General features: G+C 41.2%; 1 protein-coding gene across 3 annotated transcripts in view; it reads right to left on the bottom strand.

Moving 5' to 3' along the window:
* The window catches only part of DLC1 (DLC1 Rho GTPase activating protein), a gene marked incomplete at its 5' end in the record, with an annotated part of 374,393 nt that overhangs the window by 157,035 nt on the left and 194,646 nt on the right, over positions 1–22,712 (bottom strand). Inside the window, one exon of one of the 3 annotated variants that reach the window (XM_080929014.1) lies at positions 8,943–9,081. The exons of the other annotated variants lie outside the window; for them this stretch is intronic. Coding sequence (XP_080785140.1) covers positions 8,943–9,081 — 139 coding nt within the window. Of the gene's footprint in view, positions 1–8,942; positions 9,082–22,712 lie in introns of those variants that run through there. 3 annotated transcript variants of the gene reach the window in all.

Below are 22,712 nucleotides of genomic sequence, written 5' to 3'. Positions count from 1 at the left end.
AATTTTTGCCATCAATATAAGGAATACTTGCACTGAATAGATAACCTGTAGTCAGATTACGAAAATCAGTAATTGTAGTAAAGTTAAGTCAGCAATTTCAAATAGCTAATCACATCACCTCCATAATCATTTACAAAGAGAAAAAATGAATGCATGATCACTTGTTTATGATCAGCTCAAATTCTCTGCTCTTACACAGTCCAGGACCCTCTGCCCAGGGAATGGTGCTACTCACAGTAGGACAGAATGTCCACATAGATTGACCTAATTATGACAACCCCACCGATCAACCCAATGCACAGAATCCAATGTAGAGTCTCATTGAGACTCTTCCTCAGTGACTTTTGATTTTCTCAGGTTGGCAACAATAACAGCAGAAAGCAAACGCCACAACTAGAGAGCATTAAGCAAAATAATGTCACATTATAATACATCTAGCACTCTTTCTTTTCTCCTAAAAAAATTCAAATCAGAAATGTACTTTGGAAGTTATTATCAGGCCAAAAAAAAAAAAAAAAAAAAAGAGTCTTGACTTCCAGTTTGGACCTTTTAGAAAATCTGTGGGCTCCCAAATCTCTCCTGTATGTAGCTCATGTGTGCTGAAGGCTCAGCGTAATTGTATATGCAAACTGAAATATTAAAAGCATAACTTCTAATTTTAGTTCATTCTGATTTCTAAACCAGTCAGGAGCTGCCTGGTTTAGATGCTTTTTGTTTGCTTAACTTGGAAAAGAGGCCAACATCACATTAAACAGGAAAAAAAAAAAGAGTGAGAGACGTGATTAAAACATATGACAGCAGTTGGGAAGTCTTTTTGTCCTACCAAAAGGAAAAATGCCAGTTGCTTGGAAAGACATACCACCCGGCCTGGCCTGGAACTGTAGAGAGGATTTCTTTGGGTTTTGTGGATGAATCAGATAAATCTCGTATTTAGTCTCTCTATAGGCTACGCTCTGCTCAGGAAGAAGTGCGGCCCAAAAGGGACCCATAGTACAGCTCAAACTGGAATTATTCAACCTTTCTATTTATGCTGGGCTGTGGAGTGGAGTAGGTAGTGAGCGAAGGTGTCTGTAGTGAATGAAGTCTTTGGGGACTGTGTCTTGTTGATAACATATACAACCATATCTCGGACCCCGATGCCTCAGACAGATGAAAGGCAAAGCCTTCCTCGGGTCCAGGTGCTAATGTCGTGTGTGTGTGTGTGTGTGTGTGTAGGAACTGACAGCCACAGTGTCTACCCTGCCTCCTACTGAGATAGCTAGAACCACATTCACCTGTATCTAATAAACTCGCCTTTCCATTCAGATGTGTAGAATAGATTTCTGACCAGCTGTGCTTCCTGGTTCCAGAACCAGTGTCTAGGTTCACTGTACCCCAGCCTTTTCCTTTTGTGCCTGTGTACCTGTTCTTTCTTCATCTCCTTGTTGTCCCAGCCTGGTTTCCAGGACCAAGCACTGCAGAGCCTGGACCCAGACCTACCTCCTAACATCTTTTGTCCTAACTTACAGTCTCCAAGGCACAGCTTGTATTATGAATGCCGAAGGTTAGAACACATTTCTCAAATCTACAGGGACACCTTGCTGATGCTGTCCCTTATGAATGTGCCTCTTCCACATCTCTAACAGTGGCAGGTTAAATTTACTGTCAGCCATGAGTTCCATCCATCTTTGGAGCTAATCTGCAATTCTTCTTAAGTAAACGGGGCTTACTTCATTCCACAGGTAGCGTTCGGATATGATACGTATGACAGGTAGGTGCAGGTTCTGTATGTTTTTGTGTGTCAGCGTCCAGTACAGCGTTTGTTGTATAATACATAATAAATCTCTGTAAAATGGCCTTAAGGTAATTGGCAGGTTTGGAAGCTTCTGGATTTCATCTCTGAAACTCATTAATGCTTTTCTAACACACTTCCCCAACTTCTTTAGTTTAAATGAGATGAAGAACAGTAGCATTTACTTCTCAGCATGATTTTGAACACGAGATGAGAAAAAATTCCCTAGAGCTCTCACTAGGTGCCCATGCGATGCTTTTGGTACAGACTCTGGTTCTTACTAGACATCCACGCAATGCCTGCAAATGATGGTAGCCACCTGCTGGCAACTTCTGCCTCCCAATCACAGTCACAGGAGATCTAGGGCTTACTCTTCAGCTGAGAAGAGCATCAGTCAAGCCGTTATCTCGAGTATGATTATAATGGAGCAGGAGTGTTCTGACCTTGCTCTTCATCATTAATTCCAGGCAAACACTTGGATATATCTGTGTTTATCGAAGACTCACAGGGAATAGTACTGAGGGATCAATCTGTGCAGGCCTTCGACTGCGACACACGACTCCAGTAAGACCATGTGGGTCGAAGGACAGATTACTTTAAAAAGTAAGTCAGGAACTGAACCAGAAACTGAACAATATTTATGTTCAATCTCAATCTCCACTTAAATCATACCTCTGGAGCAGGGAGCTTCCAGAGGAAGGGTTCGTTTTTCTGTTTTTAAAGCCAACTTTTGCTATGTAGCCCAGTTTGTGCTTCCTTAAGTCAGTGACATCTGTCCTTCCTACCGAGGTGTAGACATCAAATTCTTCTGATTAGAGAGATCTCTGGTGACAGTGCCAGCCATTCATACCACTTTAAACAGATCAGAGGGTTTTGGCTGTTTTGCTGGACAGAGTGAAGTATGTAAGAGAGAGTGACATATGAAAGACCTCTGCTTTCCCAGGCCAGCCTTGACGCTTGCCCTACACTGGAGCCGAGCCGCAAGCTTGAAGCTGTAAGCCGGCGGCTGGCACTGCTTCCCTTTGCTGTGTTCAGAGCAGGTCCCAGCTCGCCTGGGAGGGTATCCAGGGATTGCCTACGTGGTATGAAAAACAGACATGCAAGGCCGACTTCCTCATCAATATGCAGAAACAGTTATCCTCTCCACTTCCTTTGGGAACTGAGAGGTGTGCTCAGTTCAGATACTTCTGCTCTAAAAGCCCCAGTGACAGTGTGTTACAAAGGTGAACTCCTCAGGAAGTAGGCCATAAAGAGAAGACAAGTGGGGTGATACTCCCCAAAACAAGACTGCTTTCTCAGTATGCCAGTGGCTCTTCTGAGCAGTGTCCAACTGAGGCCCACTCAATTCCCGATTGTCTGTTATGAGGCAGACATCGTAATCAGCATCTTTGCATTGGTGAGGAACTTACTGTTTTGTCCAAAGTTATCTACTGCAAGAGCCACAATCTTTTTTAAAAAGTCTCCCTTTTACTAAAAATATTTTTTTCTTCACACAATATATCCTGATTAGTTTGCTCTCCCTCCATTTTCCCTACTTCCTTCCCACCTCCTCTTCATCCAGACCTTTCTGCCTATCATTAGGAAAGAACAGCCCTTCTAAGGGAAAACCCCGAAACATGACAAAATAAAATGGAATGAGACGAAGTGACAGCCATCTCATCGAACCTGGACAAGGCAAACCGGCAGAAGGAAAAGAGCCCCAAGGGGAGACACGAGAACCAGAGACCCACTTGTTTATACCCTCAGGAGTCCCCCAAAACCACTGAACAGAAAGCTATAATATACCTCAGAGGACTGGGCGCAGACCTGTGTAGGCCCGTATTGCTGCTCCAGTCTCTGCGTTGCTATGAGCTTTGAAGAACCAGTCTTTACTCAGGCAGGCTGAGGCTCAGCTGCAACCCCGGTCTCTGTATTAACGTCTTCTCTCCTCAAAGACACTTTCACTCATCTCTCTTTATCAAAAATCGAAAACTCGGCAGCTATAACCCCGCGTCGCAGTGGCCCTGAAGCATCCCCAGTGACCGTCTCTCCTTAGACATCTAGAGTGGGCTGTCTTTGTTTACTGCATATTTTGAGGCATACCTCACTCCTTTTAAAAGACATTCCATGTGCCCTTACTTGCTTTTTGCTGTGAACCGAGGGAGCACAAAGTGGTTCACAGAGTCAACGTTTTGTGGTCGCCCTTGGTTGGAATGGGGCCAGAATCCTTAAGAACAAGCATCCTGAAGAGCAGACCAGACACTTCTGTTGCTGCCTCATTACAGACCTGGTCATTTGGAACACAGATATCTATTTCCCCAAGGACATGAGAGTAAACACACGATACAATACCCCAGGGATCCAATTCGACACACAGACTTAAATGATTTGCTTTACGTCAACTGAAGCTCATTGAGATTGTAATTTGCTGAAACTTTCTCACTTTATAGTCAATTAAGCTCTTTTCTTCCTAAGGTGCTTAGCTGTGGAAATAGCAGCTGCCTTGTGTCTCAACATTTGAGACACTTCGAGTCAACCCCTACTTAGAGGTCAAGATATTATGTCTTTAATAGAGACATTGAATTCCTTTTTCCCAACCAATGTAGTTTTATATTGTGTGTTTGTTTCACTTTATTAAATCTTTTTAAAGAGTACAACCAATTTTTTAAAAATTTATCAATTTCGTTTTCCATGTGGAAGAAAGTAACTATACAGGCAAAATCTGGATTTGTCTTACTTTCAGGTTTTTTTCCCCCCACTCTTTCTACCTTCAATTTTAGTCTCTTTTATTTTCTTTAGAGTTGTTTTACCTGGATTGTGGAACTGTGTAAAATGTACACCATGCTATATTCAGCTCACTGTGAGAACTTGACACTGTAGTGACAGACATTGGTGTTTATGGGTGCTCTTCATGGGCGCTACAAGCTGTGGTACCTCACTGGGTCAGGAGCTAGTGCCCAGGAAAGCTACTGGCACCATTTGAAAACCACAGTAAGCATAAAACAGAGACTTTTAAAGTCTGTAGATAGAATCAAAGGACTCAAGAAGATAGACAGAGAAGGAAATCATACACTGAATTCTTCGTTTTTTTAAGTGGGTAAGTGCATTTATTGTTCAAGCATGCTCGAGTTCATGTGTGTGCAAATACACACACACACACTCACTCACACACACACAAATAACAAAAATTAAAGCAGCTGTTTGAGGGCTAGCAAGATGGCTTAATGGATCTAGAAGCATTTCTGCACAGATCTGATGACCCGGGTTTTATCCCCAGATGGCATAAGGTGGCAGGACGCACACCCACATCAAACTTACTCAGTTACTCTAAGTAGTACTTTGATTTGAATGAGATTTCTCAACCCCCGAGAGTTTTCCTCCGAGGTACATGCACAAGTATACACACTCACATACAACTCACTTATTGCTCTTGGTAGAGAATATTTCTCAGTACAAGTTCATCTTGTTGTTGTTTTCTTGAAGCAGGGTTTCTCTGATACACTGAGTTTCTTAATCTCTCCTTAGCACTTTCTACTGCCATGAATGCTGACAAAGTGTTATCCCTTCCATAGTTACTAGATGTCCCTGGGACTGTGCCACCAACAAAACACATGCTTTTCCATGTCTCTTTCCGCCCCTACTCTGCACTTATGTAGGTCTGAATTACACTCACTGTCAATTACACATAATGGGCATTCCACTGTCCACTGACGTTCCTATGACCCCAGGGACCAACTCCAGGGTACCTCTGCATTGCAGTCATTCTGGAACCTAACAGTAAAGTTTCAGGCTCTATGCCAGTGACATACTAATAGTCATTGCTTCTCAGGTTGTTCTACTTACACTGGTCACTGACAAAGAGATAAGTTAGACCTGGTTAGTACATAGGGTAGTTCTTGATCTAGCTAGGACATAGCACCCTGTGGTCTGTACCCGGGGGTCTTTAAAAACTGTATACCTAAGTTCCCATATTTTAAAATCATATAGTTAGTTCATAGTAAGCTACTACATTACAATTTTGTGGTCTGAACATGGCTATAGACATGTTTCACGGTAATGGCTTTCCTCACAGTTTTCTATTATTTTACTCACACATTTGTAAATATGTGAGACATGAGCTGTAGGCTTTATCTGAATCCCATTTTAACATAAGGCCAAGGAGCCTTGTATGAAACGCTTAGGAGACAGATTGCTTTGGGGAATAAAATGCGCTTTGATGCCAAGATGTCCAGGTACCCAGTAGGAGGGGGATGGGCACATGGCACAGAGGAAGTTATGCTTAGACTGTGAGGAGCTAAGAGAGATATGAGAAAGACATGCTGTTTGGCCAGATGGGGCTATGTGCCCCATCAATCACTTAACATGACTCTCGAGTTCCCATTCACTGAACCCTTAGTGATACAATCTGCTCTTAAGAAAGAAGGCAGTGAGCTTGGAGGACTGGGGACACAGGTAAGCAAAACCGTTAGGGTCTGGGCCTGGGGACAGTGAAGAGGGGCATAAATAGAAGGGGGTGAAATTAAGGCAATCCGTTTGTCCGTTTGCCATTTCTCACAAGTGGCAGATCTGTACTTTGTTTATATAACACTGAAGATCCTTTAAAATGACAGACAGAATCTTAAGGGATTTTAAGAGAGAGGTAAATGACAGGTTTATACGTGGAATAAATCAAGTATCATAAATAGAAACTATTAAATTTTGGGAGGGCGGTGGAGGGAGAGAGACTCTGACGAAGACATGGGAGAGACAGAAATAACCTAAAAAGAAAAGCATAAAACTTCATCCCAAGATCAAACTCTTTGCCTAGGTAGGAACAGCCACACCCTATGAGAAGCCTGGTGCAAGTCTCTGGGACATCAGTACCACAGCCGTGGGGCATTCTAGCCACTATGAGCAGAAGTACTTCCTGCTGACACTCCCAATTCCCTTACCTGTCACTTCATTTGCTTCCCTGTGAAGAGGGAGGTGGGGGATTTTCCACTGCCCTCCGTTCTGCAAGGGAAGGCCAAGAGGGGGTGTCATATAATAACAATTTCTCCGCTGTTCAGAAAATGAATCTCCGTGAACTTCCAACAGCTGTGACTTAGCGTTTTGTTCAGTGGGAGGGTTAAGTGCAGAAATGCTGGAAGGGACAGGTGGCAGCGAGCATGCTTGAGATTTGGATGTGCAACAGCCCAATCTCTAGTTTACCAATACTGGCAGTGTCAGCCATGAGCCAAGGACCAGGGAGGACACAACAGTGTCCAGGTCCCCAGTCATCAGCGTTGATTGTAGCCCAGGTTCTTTTTCTTTGCCCACACTCTCCACTATAGAACACCCTAGCGTGCCTACGCGTCTCCTTGGAGAGCCAAGTAACTTGAAGAATTCTTACGGAACAACTGGAGTAGCAAAAACCTCCAGAGCTGTGAGAATGCTGTGTTTTCCATACCACATCAAAAGTAATGATTGCTCTCCGGGTGGTTTGCATTTCTGACTTCATATCGGCTCCTGCATTTGCACTCTACAAATAGACTGTTAATACATAACCAAAAAAAAAAAAAATGTGAAGGACACAGAACTTTCAAGCCACACCATTCTCATATTCATTTGCTCCCAGCTGTCAAACTCATCAAATTCCAGATTTCATCAAATCAAAGAAATCCAGGAAAACGGCAACGGTACAAGTAGCCTTACATTCAAGCTAGAACACCTAGCTATGGTCAAATGTTGCATTATTAATAAAAAATGTTACAATGATGGAGTAGGTTTGTTTGTTTCTCTTATTAAATCAGTCAGTTCTAGTTGGGCATCTAACACTTGTTTATTTTATATTCCTGGCCCCCTTTTGGTCAACTGTATTGTTATTGAAGAATTTAGAAGGTTTGATTGCTTTAAGTAACACATTGTGTTTTGTTTTCAAGCAGCAATAACACTGTAAAATTTTAAAATAACTCATTTTCTGTACCCTGCTTTATTAATTGTTATGTTAATTAATAATTTACCATCATTCAACCTCTCCCTGTCTTGGGCTATATTACATAGATTAACAGAGAAAAAGACCAGTTGATTTAGGAAACGGTGATTCACACCCATAATCTCAGCATGAGAGAGCTGGGGAAGGAGGCAGGTTTGGGATATATTGAGACCTTACCGCAAAGATAATATACAAATCACATTCATTCCGACAAATACAGCCTACCAGGGTATGGAACTTTCCTGTTTATCTTCATAATCTGCATTACCATAGTCACACACCTTAAACTGCCATTCTTCAAGTCCTGTTGAGACAATTATTTGATCTCAAATGAACATAGCCCAGAAACCTGGATCAACCATTGGAGGCATGTCTAAGACAGTTAACAGTTCCTAGAGTCTGTCCAGTACTCGAAAAACAGCCGGATTAACAACAACAACAACAACAACAACAACAACAACGTCAAGAAAAACATGCTTTTTGACCCATTCACGTGGATGTGGAAGGCACAGTAAAGCCCACTAGGGGTACAAACAAGGACAGGCTGACATCAATGCCTCAGAGTCACTCCCCATTCTAGTGAGACGCTATCTGCTCAGTTTCTGAATATTCCTGGTATCCGGCATCAGGCAGAGCACTCCTTTTCTCGCCGGAGTCCTTCAAACACAGCACTGCCGTTTGGTGCCTGTCACTGGAGCCCTAGAACAGTTGAATTACAGCAACGGACAGATGCAATTCAAGCAGCTGCCTGGGGCACACCTAAGCGGAGCTCAGAGCTTTTGCTGGAGGAAACACCAGCTGACTGGTGTTGGGCAGGACTTCCACTGACCCACCCACCCTGCCAGGCCCCTGGCCTGTGCCAGCCAGGTCAGGCCACCTCAGGGCAGACCTACTCAGAAGATGACCCTCGACAGAGATAGACCACGCACAGGATCCTGCCTGCAGTTCGTCATCTCCATTTCCTGACCCCGCAAAGGACCTTGCTTTTCTTCTCAAGGTTAAACGAAACAGAAGAACAGAACAGAACAAAACAAAACTAAAAAAAAAAAAAAAAAACCAAACCAAAACAAACAAAAATTTAGATAGAAATAATCAAAACATTAATAGTAATAGAAGAAACGAGAAGACCCTCCCCGCAATATTAAGAATCAGAGATTGCTATAATCCAGCTGAGAGTCAATGCAATCTCACATTCAAAAGCTTGCTGGTAAATTCCTGGCTGTCTCCCATGCCCCTCACCTGCCAGCCGCCTCTCTCGGGTGTTTTTCCAGATAGCATCCAGTGCCCTGGCGGTGGAATCCCTAATGTGGTCGCTGAAGGACCTCCGCAGCGGGACCCTCAGGGGCCGAGCCATCACGTGGCCCTCGGGGTCCCCCATCCACCCTCGAGTAACTTCGGGCGGATCCCCAGGACCTTCGTTCTGCCCCGGCGCTCAGGACGCAGGCATTGCGGCTGGCGCTGCGGCCTCGGGACGCGGCTGCAGGCGGCCTCTTGGCCCGAAGCCCAGTGCGCGCCGCGGCCACATCTGGAAAGGCTTAGGGCCAGCGACTCCCGCGCCTGCTATCGGGATGCGCCCGGTGTAACCCAATCGCCTGGCTCGCTCTGCGGCGCCGGCGCGCGTCCTGAGGGTGCGAGTCGCTCCTTCCCGGGGATGGGGCAGAAAGCCCAGCAGGTATGGAGCAGGTAGAGCTGTCATCCGGGTTCCTTCTCACCAGTGCAGCATCTGATCTCCTTGACCCCTGGTTTTAGATCCAGCCAGTTGTGAGACCAACGCTCACTTTTGAGTCGAGGTTACAAGGCAGAAGAGACAAGGCTGTTCTGTTTCTTAAACCGGAGCGAGAGGTTTTAAAATAAAATAGTTACCAGCTCCCCGCATTTCCTCTCCAAGCAGCTCCTTTGCAGTTGGTGGTTTATTCTGATAAGTCCAGTTCTTCACCTAGGAATGAGATTCTAATATGCCCAGGGTTTGCGAATCTATTTTCAGAGTAAGCAAGCTGATTATTTGATATACCTCAGCCACTCATCTCAAAAGATTTTTCCAAGTACCAGGCAGTTCTTGTGCACTTTCGGGAATGAAATGTGAGCCAATTGCTTCTTTTACGAGACATGTTGTGTTTCTAAAACGCCAAGCACCTACTTCCATGCCCATGAGTTTGGCAGGTTTTCTGACTTTTAATGTCTCCTTTCTCGGTGTCCCTCTGATTCCACATCATAACTTTCAAGGGTTGGAGGGAAGCCGAGACTGGCATATCAAGGGCCCAGCCAGTTCACAACCTTTCAGGAAGATGATGCGGCAAAAGCAGAGGGCAAATTGTGCTAATTGTTAGCAAGATAGTTTTAAGTCAAGAAGGCAATTTGCAACCCACGCTGATCTCAGGCAGCTTTAGGTTCACTTTTAGATCCACTTTTTCCAGATACCTCTGACAACTTAATCGTAGAAAAGGCCATGCTAGCAGTGAGACTACTCAGAAGTCGGAACGAACGGTAGTAGCTACAGCTTTTAAATAACCTATATGTCCGGAGATTTACTGTTCTCAACTTGTTAATGTTCGAAAGGCCCCTGGACTGCTTTGATTGCTGTAATTAAATACTTGAAGCTGCACAGTTACACAGACGGTTACTTAGCTTATGATTCTGAAGGACACTTTCTAGTGGCCCTATTAGCTCAGCCTCTCTTGAGGGTCTAGCGGCAGGTGGCATCATGCAGTGATTTGTGTGTGTGTGTGTGTGTGTGTGTGTGTGTGTGTGTGTAAGGAAGAGAGCTTCGTGCCAGACAGGAAGGGAGAGTGACTCGGGGTCAAGTTCACTCTTACAACAGTTTACTCATGACAGGACTCATTCTGGAACCCTGTGAGTCCATTCATTCCAAGATCAGCCCCCCCAGAGACCTCAGATTGCTCACTAGGCCCATTTTACCGGTGCTCAAGCCCCCAACATGTATCCATCCTTGGGGAGAACAACTTCAAATTATTTCTAAAATGCAACTTCCCGCACATTAAACATGTTCTTCTCCATTTCTGGTCTTATAGCTTTTCATTGGACTAGGCATGAGTTAGGGGGCACCAATACAGTTGAGGGGATCCTACCTACTAGATAAGAGATCTCTACGTTCAGTGAGTGTGAGGCCTTGGGCTCAATTGTCTGCATGACAAAGAAGAAAACCAAAACAGGCCGAGATCCTCTCCCCAAACCCAGAGAAAATGTTCACTGACTTACTAGCTGGTTCTGTTTTAAAACAAGTCACCTTACTTCTGGAGGTATCAGTATCCCAGATTGCAAGATGTGCGTACAGAGCTATAGTAATAGAACCAGCATCCTACTGGTTCAAAACAGACAAATTGATCAGTGGGAGAGAATTAAAGACCTAGATATACTTATACACATCTTACTTTTGAAAAAAGAAGGAAAAAAATACACACTGGAGAAAATTAAAAAAAAATAACATTGTCAATAAATAGTACTTGTCAAACTGGATTGCTTTGGGTAGAGGAATGAAAATACATATGTATCTATCACCCTGTATAAAACTCAAATTCCAATGGCTCAAGGACCTCCTCAACATAAGATCAGGTATCCCGAATCTGATGGAAGAAGAACTAAGATATGAGCTTGACATTATTGGCACAAGAAAGGACTTTCTGAACAGGAATGTGGTAATGCAGGTAGGAAGACCAACTAATGGGACTTCGTGAAGCAAAGGCCACCATCATCTGAGTAAAGCAACAACTTAGAGAATGAGAAAGTCTTCACCAATGATACATGCACCAGAGAACAGAACACATTAAGAACCAAAGAAACAGCATCACAAAATGGTCCGTGCACTTAAAATGGAGTACGGAACTAAACAGAATTCCCAAAAGATGAAACACAAGTGGCTGAGCCACACATACAAATAGTCAACACCCTTAGCTGTCAAGAAAATGACTTTGAGATTTTATTTTGCCCCAGTTACAATAGCCAATATAATAAAACAGCAAAGGATGGGGGGCAGCAGGAGAGGTAATATTCATTCATGGTGGGAGAACAAACTGGTGGGATACAACCAGAATGGAAAGCAGTATGGAGATTTCTCAGGAAGCAGAGAACTGGTCTACCACAAGATCCTGCTATACCACCTTTGGGGCATAGCTTTTTCCTTAGGCCCATGAACTATTTAGTATCATGTTCTAGGCTACTTTAACGGCACCAGATATTAGTTCTATCTCATGGAGTATGTCTTAAAAACAATAAAAATGCAGTTGGTTAACTTCATAATCTTTGTGCCACTCTGATATGGGTATATCTCATAGGCAGGTTGCTGTTGTAGGTCGCCAGGTTCATAGCTGGGTGACATTATGTTAAGACCTTATTGCTGAAAATACCTTGTTCATATGTCACCAAACACAAAGAAATTGAGATGGTTTTCAAGTAGAACATTCACCCCCTACTGACTATTGTTCATGGTATAGCAAGAAAGATCGATGCTCGCTCCCAGAGGAAAAAAATGTAATCACCAATGTCACTTGACTATGAACCTTGTGACCTACAGCAGCAACCTGCCTATGAGACACACAGGTGCTACCTTTACTACAGTTCCTCATGTCATAGTGACCCCCAACCATAAAATTATTTTTATTGCTACTGTGATGAATTATAATGTACATATCTGTTTTCTGATGGTCTTAGGCGACCCCTGTGAACGGGTTGTTCAACCTCCGAAGGGGTTGAGAATCACTGGCTTGGGGGATAACAATATCCTAAACACGCTTGTTACATACAGGTAGAGAGTTTTTCTTTTTCCCCTCTGAGTATTTCTTGTTCTCAGTTGGCTGAATATTTGCCTGTGAAATCCAGAGAATTGACACAGGTTATTTTTATGATTATCCAGTGATAGGTTTCATAAGATGTTATTAGTAAGTAATCCAGAATATATATATATATATATATATATATATATATATATATATATATATATATATATTAATATATATATTAAAGAGAACCTGTCTCATTTTGAAATCTGAGTGACAGATACTAACTGAGGTAGAGATGTGTAGGAAACAGTAGGAGCTGGAGCAAGTTAACTGCAGTGGTGACTTGTATCCTTACTGATAGTCGGTTGCTATTATTTGGTAGGGAGGCTCTCTATAGCTAAGCAGAGAAAGGAAAGAAGAGCAATGAAAGCCATGGCACATATTCTTCTAGGCTTATGTAGCGACCCAAGTCTCATCATAGCACCCAGGGTTAGGGGTACTGTCTCCTAGGAGACTAGGAAATAACAGCTCCAAGAGAAGAAATCTGAGGATGGACCAATAGTAGATAGTGTAGCTAGGATTCATATTCAGTATGGTTTGCCTCCAAGACTTATTAGCCTCCTCGACAGCTTAACTGGTCTTAAATTAAGAGTGTCAATGATCCATTAATAACCTAGGCTTTGTTGGTATTGGGCTAAGAATATAGTCAAATAAAATAACCATTCAGGTCTGAGGTGGGGAAGCAACCTGAACCTGCAGTGGGGCATGTGGTAATCTTTGCTATGGAAACTGAAAGTCAACAATCCAGGATAACCAAGCCCAGTGCAATGTCCTCTATGGAAAGCACAGGGTCCCATCTCTAAATGAGAACAACTTTAGCCCAACCTTTGTAACCCGCTTTCTAGGCTAGCACTTTAGGCTCTCATTGGAGCTCATCTCAGAAGGGTCAGAAAAGCACACAATTCACCCTTACTATACGTTCTATGAAGTAGAGTGATCTGTAGACCTAATCTAAGAGACTCATATACCTTATACACTTATTTATTTTAGTGTGTGCATGTGTGTGTATGTGTGTGCATGTGACATGACAGTTTTGTATAGATCAGAGCATAACATGCAGGAGTAAATTCTTTTCTTCTACCATCTGGGACATTAGTATAGAGCTCAGTTGGCAAGCTTGGTGGCAAGCACGTTTACCCACTGAGCTATTTCACTAACCTCCCATCTGAGAAGTTTTAAACAAAGAAGTTATTAAGAGAAGCATAACTGTTATTAACAGCTGGAGGAATGAGGGAGTGTAATAATGCCTTCCCCCTGCCTCCCTCCCCCTTCCCTCCCTTTACCCTGCCCTCCCTCCTACCTTCCCTCCCTCTACCCCACCCTCCTTCCTATCCTCCCTCCTTCCCTATTCCCTCCTTCCATTCCACCCTCCACCCTTCCCTCCCTCCCTCTCTCCCCCGTACTTCCCTCCATCCCATCCTCTCTCTCTCCCTCCCTCCTTTTCTCTGTCTATGTCTCATTGTTATGTTGCTTAGGTTGACCTCAAACACTCCATCCTCCTGTCTCATCTTTTTTCTCCATGGCTGGAAATATAGGCATACTATCAGAACTGGCCAGATAAAAGTTTTTAAGGCCAGATAAGCGTTTTTAATCAAGATGAGCATTAATTGTTAATTTTGTTATAGCAAAATGTGGAACTGAGGTCTTGTATTCCTATCTCTGAAGATTTTGTTGTGAGGATATTTCAATTCTATGACTACATACCAGCCATATATCATAAATACAATATAAAAACATTTTAATTTAGACTCATGCTCCAATTAACAGCACACTGCAATTTCTATGCCAAGTCACTTTAATTTAGAGCCGATTTAAACATTATTATCATCATTATTATTTTCCTTCTTGTAGACCATTAGAAGTGTTATACATCTGTGTTTCTTGATGTTCTCATCTCTGCAACCAAGTTCTGAACACAAACCAACTTAAGGGAGGACATTTATTCTGGCTTACACATCAAAGGAGTGCAAACATGGCTTGCACATGACAACTAATGACATGGCTAACAGCCTGGCTGTGGGAGGGGCTTGGTTCTTGGTCCTCAGAAGGAAGGGAAGGAAAAGGGAACTCCACAGTAGTGTGTTTTCTTCTCCCCTTCTATTATTTGGGACCCTGGAATGGCGCCACACACATTTAGGGTAGATCTTCAGTCCTTTTCCAAGTCTCTTTAGACATGCTCCTGCAAACACATACCAAAGTGCTCCCTAATTAGTGATCTGGGTGTTTCTCATCCAAGTCAACATTCCACATTAACCCAACGTTGTGCAGATAACTGTCATTTAGAAACGAGACTTTAGAAAGCAGTTCCTCAAGCTTCTTCCAAATGTGAAATAACTCAGTTTTCATGATTAGAGGAGGTGGACATTCTGTCATAACCTGTTCTGTCTCCGCGGTAAGCGGGAGAGTGGAATACATGGCCACTGGTTCCTCAAGAGCCCCTCGGAGTTGTAAGAGAAGTGATTTCACAGGTTTGCTGTTCCTGATTTTTGTGATAAAATCTAATGTGAGCCATAGTCAGAGCCACTCCCTGGTCAGGCAAAGCTACGAAGACTCTCTGATCCCCGGAGAGCAGGTTCTTGTCTGTATGTAAACCTAGAGGGTGTGATTTAAGGAGGTTCCTGATCATTTCCATTTCAGACAATTATCTTGCTTTTCTAATATAGTATAGATCTTATCTAATTCTGGGTAATTTATTAATTTGGTCTTCTAGCAGCAAACAAGCTTTACAATTTTATGGTGTTTCCAGGTCCTACTTCCTTTGGTTTTGTGACAGGGGCACTTTCTTTTCCAAAGCTGTATAGCATAAATGGTTTTTGATCTATCTTATAATGCAATTTGGTTTTCTCTGTCTGTCTGTCTGTCTGTCTGTCTGTCTGTCCATCCCCCCCCCCCGTGTGTGTGTGTGTGTGTGTGTGTGTGTGTGTGTGTGTGTATCAACTGTAACATTTAGGATTTCCCAGAATGTCTAGATAATGTAAATAGTGACAGAAAGTGGAAAGATGTAAGGCGGCAGAAAGGAACTTACTAAGCCCCGTTTGGTTAGCCCCTGTAAGTGATCCAGCCCCTGCTTCTGAACAGCTGAGTGAACGGCAATTTCTGATCTAGCATAAGTATGCCTAACGGATTGTGACACTCCAGAAAGGGGTTCTCCCCTGAGTAGATATTCAAACAGTCAGGGCAAGGAGAATTTGCAGATAGGAAGCAAACCCTCTTTTAGTCTGAGGAATATCTATATTATGTGTATTTATTCCAACAACTGGCACCTGGCAAGCAGGGTAAATGACAATGATACCTGACCCACTAGTAAAATACCCGACCCACTAGTAAAATACCTGACCCACTAGTAAAATACCTGGCCCACTAGTAAAATACCTGACTCACTAGTAAAATACCTGACTCACTAGTAAAATACCTGATTCACTAGTAAAATACCTTATTCACTAGGAAAATCACGATGTGCACATTTGCTCTGACACGAGGCCATTTTATATTTTGATCTGTTTCTGTATTTGGAGAGGAGGGAATTAGATTTTCACTGAGTATTTCATTGGTAATAAACATCATTAAATGTTCTTAGCCCAGGAGAAAGGGGGAGTAGTGGTACCTTCAGAATTTTTTGTCATGATTTTCATAAGTATAATTTCTATAAAAGTCGAAGATACCATAACAGAATATAAAATAAATCACATTTACAACCTATGGCTTGTTTCCTGTAACTTTCTCCTTGTCCTGGCCGTTTGGACCCCTTCTGTGGAGTCACAGTCCTTTAGGTTTACTAATGCTGGATCAGGCATGCCATTCACTAAGCTGGTTGTCTAGTTGCAGGGTCTGGATCACTGAAAGGGGTTAGCAAGTTGTATGACTTAGCCAGACCTGAGTATGTAAGAATAAAATAAATTTTAGGCACATTTAAAATTACAGGTGGAAGAAGTCTATTCCTCTTATATTTTATTTCATTTTATTCTTCTATTCTTCCTACTCATTTTTATTTTCACATCCTTTATTCAATTCTGGGGAGTCCAGCATCCTGATGCAGCTATGCCAGTCCTCAGCTCGCTCAGATGTAGAACATACTGTGACTGCTTAACCTGCCTTTAAGTTGTGGACATTCCAATTCACACAAGCTATTTCATGCATCTTACTATTGAAATTGGAATTTAAAATTATTAATGTTTTACTGATTTTTAAGCGCTAGGATTTCTATTCTGAGAAATAAGCAAAAACACTCATGTCTTCCGCTTTACCTTCAGATAAAATATACTTAGTGCAGGAAATGCTTATGAACAATTGCTTGGTGCTATTACTTGTTGGATTATAACACTATTCCAATAGATAACATGACTAAAGCAACAGTAAAATCAAATGCAAATTTTGATGATTTCAATCATTTTCATTCAGAAATAACTTAAAATTCAGAGCAAGTAGGAATTTATACACTTATTTATGTTAAGGCAACTTACTGATTGTAACCCTTTAATCATTCATGTTAACACATGGAGGCAAGAGCTTGAACACTGACAGCAAACAATGCCGTAATGTTTCTAAAATGTTGCTACTGTTTGACATGAAGGAATCCTATTGCTATACAAACACACATATACTATTGATTCCCCTTGAAAATCTCAGAAAACCCTTAAGATAGGTTAGCACTGAAATTGAACAAAGTACATATGGATTACATTATATATGTATTATCTTTGTATATATGTATTATCTGTATATATAATATGTATATTCATATATATATATAATATGTATATTCACACACCACATATAGTCTGTGAGAAAAAGTTAAAAATAAGTAGTTGATATCTACTATTGTTTTAACCTAAGTTGTTCATTGGTTTGAAGTTTTGGGTCATGAAAAAGAAAATCCAAACATGTCCTGATAGTCTTAAGGCAAAGGTAAAAGATCAGTTAGATTTTTGAAGGGGGTGTGGGGGGAGTACCAAAGATGAAGGAGCAGAGACAATGAGCTCCGAGGCTCTGTAGAGAGGGTTTCTCTGCTTTTCTCTAAGCGCTGATCTGGTCCAGTCATGAGAAGGACCTCTCTAAGGCCAGTAAAGATGAACTAGGAGTTAGTAGACAAATCATTTCCTGAAGCTTCTGTCAGCTACAGTGAAGAGCATTTGGTGAGAATTTCTAGTTTAGTTGCTCCTCAACAAGGAAGCTGATTAATCCCAGATTAAAGGCTCCTCTAGCTCTCACATGTAAAGAATGGAAATGATCAAGATACAAGCAGAAACCATTAAAATTGAAAGGAGAAAAATGAGTTAGACTATCCAAATCTAGCTCTTTGAGGAGATCATTGTAATTGACTTCTTCCTAGTTGAATTGTCCAGAAATAAAGAGGAGGTTCAGCAAGGTCACGGGATTAAAAGTGAATATTAAAATAAACTAGTTGCATATATTAACATTGTACATAAGACGAGAGAATTAGATTTGCAGCATGTTAATGAAAGAGGAGCACCAAGAGTTAAACTTGGCAAATACTTGTGTGAGAACTAATGCCCAGAAGTTATAAACCCTTGTTATGAGAAATGAATGAAGGTCTAACCAAAGGAGCCATATCATGCTCATGGATTTAAGGGAATCTTATTGCCTGGACAACAGTTTTCTCAGAGCTTATCTGTAGACAATACAAAAGCAAACAAAACCTGCTAGATAATTTTGCTTCTGTTTTTATAACACATTGGTTTGCAAATGTATTGATTAAGGAAGACATATAAGGGCCAAAGCAACTTAAAAAAAAAAAAAAAAAGAAAGAGCAATCTTGAAAGACTTCTATTTTCTGACTTTATGATGACCAGTAAGCAAACATTCTCAACAGTATGATAGTGGACAGACCCGGATAGAAGAGTCTGAGAGCATATCCACACTTCACAGTAAGCTGATGTTTTTTAAGAGATATGATAATCATTTTCAATAAACTGTGCCAGGAGAAATTAAATAAATGTTTAGAAAAAGAACTTTGAGCCTGTGCCCAGAGCTGACCCTGTGCCACAGATCTTTGTACCCAGATCCTGCTGGGAGAGAGCTGCTCTCCCAGAAGTGCTGATACACCTGAGAACACAGGTAAGACCATCACTTTTGTTCTGAGGGATGCCGGTAGCCTTCCATACATAGGAATCTAGAAGCAGTTTGGAACAGGATCGTTCCAGTTTCTGTCTGTGCCCTGAGCTGACCTTGTACCACAACTCTCTGTATCTAGATCCTGCTGGGTGAGTGCTGGTCCCCCAGCAGTTTTGATACACAGGCTAACAGGAGGGTCAGGCCACTGTTAGAATCAGCATCCAGCTAATACCAGAGATAAGCAGATGGTAAGAGGCAAGACTAAGAACCTAAGCAACAGAAACCAAGGCCACTTGGCATCATCAGTATCCAGTTTCCCTACCACAGCAAGTCCTGGATACCCCAACACACTGGAAAAGCAAGATTCTTATTTAAAAATTACAACTCATAATGATGTTTTAGAGAACTTTAAGAAGGTCATAAATAACCCCCTTAAAGAAATACAGGACAACAGAGGTAAACAAGTAGAAACCCTTAAAGAAGGAACACAAAAATTAACTGACCAGGTGAAGGAACTGAACAAAACCATCCATGATCTAAAAATAGAAATAGAGACAATAAAGAAATCACAAAGGAAAACAACCCTGGAGATAGAAAACCTATGGAAGAGATCAGGAGTCATAGACACAAGCATCACCAACAGAATACAAGAGATAGAAGAGAGAATTTCAGGGGCAGATGATACCATAAAAAACATTGACACAATGGTCAGAGAAAAAGCAAAACACAAAAGCTCCTAACACAAAGCATCCAGAAATTTCAGGACACAATGAGAAGACCAAATGTAAGGATAATAGGTATAGAAGAGCATGAAGATTCCAAACTGATATTCCAGTGAATATCTTCAACAAAATTATAGACAAAAGCTTCACTAACCTATAGAAAGAGATGCGCATACATATACAAGAAGCCTACAGAACTCCAAATAGATTAGACCAGAAAAGAAATTCTTCCCATCATATAATAGTCAAACCACCAAATATACAAAACAAACAAAGAATATTAAAAGTAGTAAGAGAAAAAGATCAAGTAACATATAAAAACAGACCTGTAAGAATCACACCAGCCTTCTCAACAGGGGCTATGAAAGCTAGAAGATTCTGGGAAGATGTCATACAGATCCTAAACGAATACAAATAATGCCAGCCCAGATTACAATATCCAGCAAAACTCTCAATTACCATAGATGGAGAAACCAAGATATTCCAGGACAAAACCAAATTTATACAATATCCGTCCACAAATCCAACCCAACAAAGGATAATAGATGGAAAACTCCCACACAAGAAAGAAAACTACACCCTAGAAAAAGCAAGAAAGTAGTCTTTTTTCAACTAACCCAAAAGAAGACAGCCTCACAAACATAATACCTCTAATCACAAAAATAACAGGAAACAACAATCATTGGTCCCTAATATCTCTCAACATCAATGGACTCAGTTCCCCAATAAAAAGACATAGACTATCAGACTGGATACATAAACAGGATACAGCATTTTGTTGCATGCAGGAAACACACATCAGTGATAAAGACAGACACTACCTTAGAGTAAAAGGCTGGGAAAAAAATTCCAAGCAAATGTTTCCAAGAAGCAAGCTGGAGTAGCCATTCCAATACTGAATAAAATCAACTTTCAGACAAAAGTTATCAAGAAGAAGAAGAAGGAGGAGGAGGAGGAGGAGGAGGAGGAGGAGGAGGAAGAAAGGACACTCATCAAAGGAAGAAAATCACCAAGATGAATTCTCAATTTTGAATATCTATGCCCTAAATGCAAGGGCATCTACATTCATAAAAGAGACCTTACTAAAGGTCTAAGCACACATTGCACCTCACATAATAATAGTGGGAGACTTCAATAGCCCACTCTCAGCAATGAACAGACAGGACAGAAACTAAACAGAGACACAGTAAGGCTAACAGAACTTATGAACCAAATGGATTTAACAGATATCTATAGGACATTTTATCCTAAAACAAAAGAATATAATTTCCTCTCAGCATCTCATGATACAAAATGGATCATACAATATGTCACAAAACAGGCCATAAAAGATACAAGAAGATTGAAATAATCTCATGCATTTTATTAGATCACCGTGGACTAACACTGGTCTTCAATAACAACAAAAATGACAGAAAGCCCACATATACATAGAAGATGAACAATGTTCTATTTAATGATAACTTGGTTAAGGAAGAAATAAAGAAATTTAAGACTTTTAGAATTGAATGAAAATAAAGGCACAACATACCCAAACTTATGGGACACAATGAAAGTTGTGCTAAGAGGAAAACTCATAGCTCTAATTGCCTCCAAAAAGAACCTGGAGAGAGCATACACTAGTAGCTTGACAGCACACCTAAAAGCTCTAGAACAAAAAGAAGTAAATACACCCAAGAGGAGTATATGGCAGGAAATAATCAAACTTAGGACTGAAACCAACCATGTAGAAACAAAGAACTATACAAAAATCAACAAAACCAGGAGCTGGTTCTTTGAGAAAATCAACAAGATAGACAAACCCTTAGCCAGACTAACCAAAGAGCACAGAGAGAGTATCCAAGTTAACAAAATTAGAAATTAAAAGGGAGACGTAATAATAGAAACTGAGGAAATTCAAGTAATCATCAGATCCTGCTACAAAAGCTTATATTGAACTCAACTGGAAAATCTGAATGAAATGGACCATTTTCTAGACAGATACTAGGTGCCAAAGTTAAATCAGGGTCAGATAAACCATCTAAAACATCTCATAACTTCTAAAGAAATAGAAGCAGTCATCAAACATCTCTGAACCAAAAAAAGTCCAGGACCAGATGGGTTTAGTGCGGAATTCTATCAGACTTTCAGATTATCCAAGACACAATTTACAAACTACATAAAGCTCAAGGAGAAGAAAGACCAAAGTGCAGATGCTTCAGTCCTTCTTGGAAGGGGGAACAAAAGTATTCACAAGAGGCTATATGCAGACAAAGTTTGAAGCAGAGACTGAAGCTAAGGTCATCCAGAGACTGTCACACCTGGGTATATAGCCCATATACAACCATCAATCCCAGACAATATTACTAATGCCAAGAAGTGCATGCTGACAGGAGCCTGATATAGCTGACTCCTGAGAAACTCTGCTAGAGCATGAGAAATGCAGAGGCAGATGCTCACAACCAACCACTGGACTGAGAACTAGGTCCTTAATGGAGGAGTTAGAGAAAGAATTGAAGGAGCTGAAGGGGTTTGCAACCCCATAAGAACAACAATATCAACCAACCAGAGCTCCAGGGACTAAACCACGATCCAAAGACTACACATGGCTCCTGCTGCATATGTAGCAGAGAATGGCTTTTTTGATCATTAATGGGAGAAGAAGCCAAGGTTTGATGCTCTAGTGTTGGGGAATTTTATCTGGATAGATTCCTTTCATATTGAAAACTGGTTATTATTAATTTAGGTAGTGTAATGGAATACAAACATTTCAACCTAATAAAGGTAGGGTGTTACTATTATACTGGGGTATGTTACTTGTGTGGATACATATTAAATGTAAAAGAACATTTAAAAGACAATTACTATGATTACCAACAAAAGAATATTCACGTTTTATAGTTACTTTTTAATAAAAATGAACCAAGATCTATCTTAAGTATTTAAAAGTAATGTAATCTTAAATATTTTTAGCAGAAATATCATCTTTTAAATAAGAAAAGCATAGGAATAAAAAGTGAAGCTCCTACTGTTCTGATGGCATACCAAGGGGGTGAAGAGAAAGCCAGAGGAGGAAAGAAAACTAAAAAGAAAAAAAAAAAAAAAAAGCAGTGAAGCATCAGGTGCCATTCCTCTACTTTGAATGACTCAGGGAATACTGGTCTCAGATGTCATGGGTAAGAGCACACATAGTGCAGGCGGACCATGTACTAGCCAGAAGGTCACTTGCAGATGGCAAAGAACAGCAGAGTCCTCACAAGTACTCTTCTGGAAAAATGCATTTTTGAAAGGGGGTGGAATCCCTTCATTAATAGTTGTTGAAAAACCACAATAACAACAAAAATATCATGGTAGCCATCAAAGTAATTTGACGCCCACAATGACTTTCTTGCTCCTTGAACTAGGTCTTAGAAAGCCTTTTCCCTATTTTTCCAGCTGCTTAG

Source organism: Micromys minutus (genome assembly GCF_963924665.1).
Source record: "Micromys minutus genome assembly, chromosome: 14".
Classification (NCBI taxonomy): Eukaryota; Metazoa; Chordata; class Mammalia; order Rodentia; family Muridae; genus Micromys; species Micromys minutus.
Note: the sequence above shows the minus strand (reverse complement) of the source record. Positions and strands in the feature narration are given on the sequence as shown.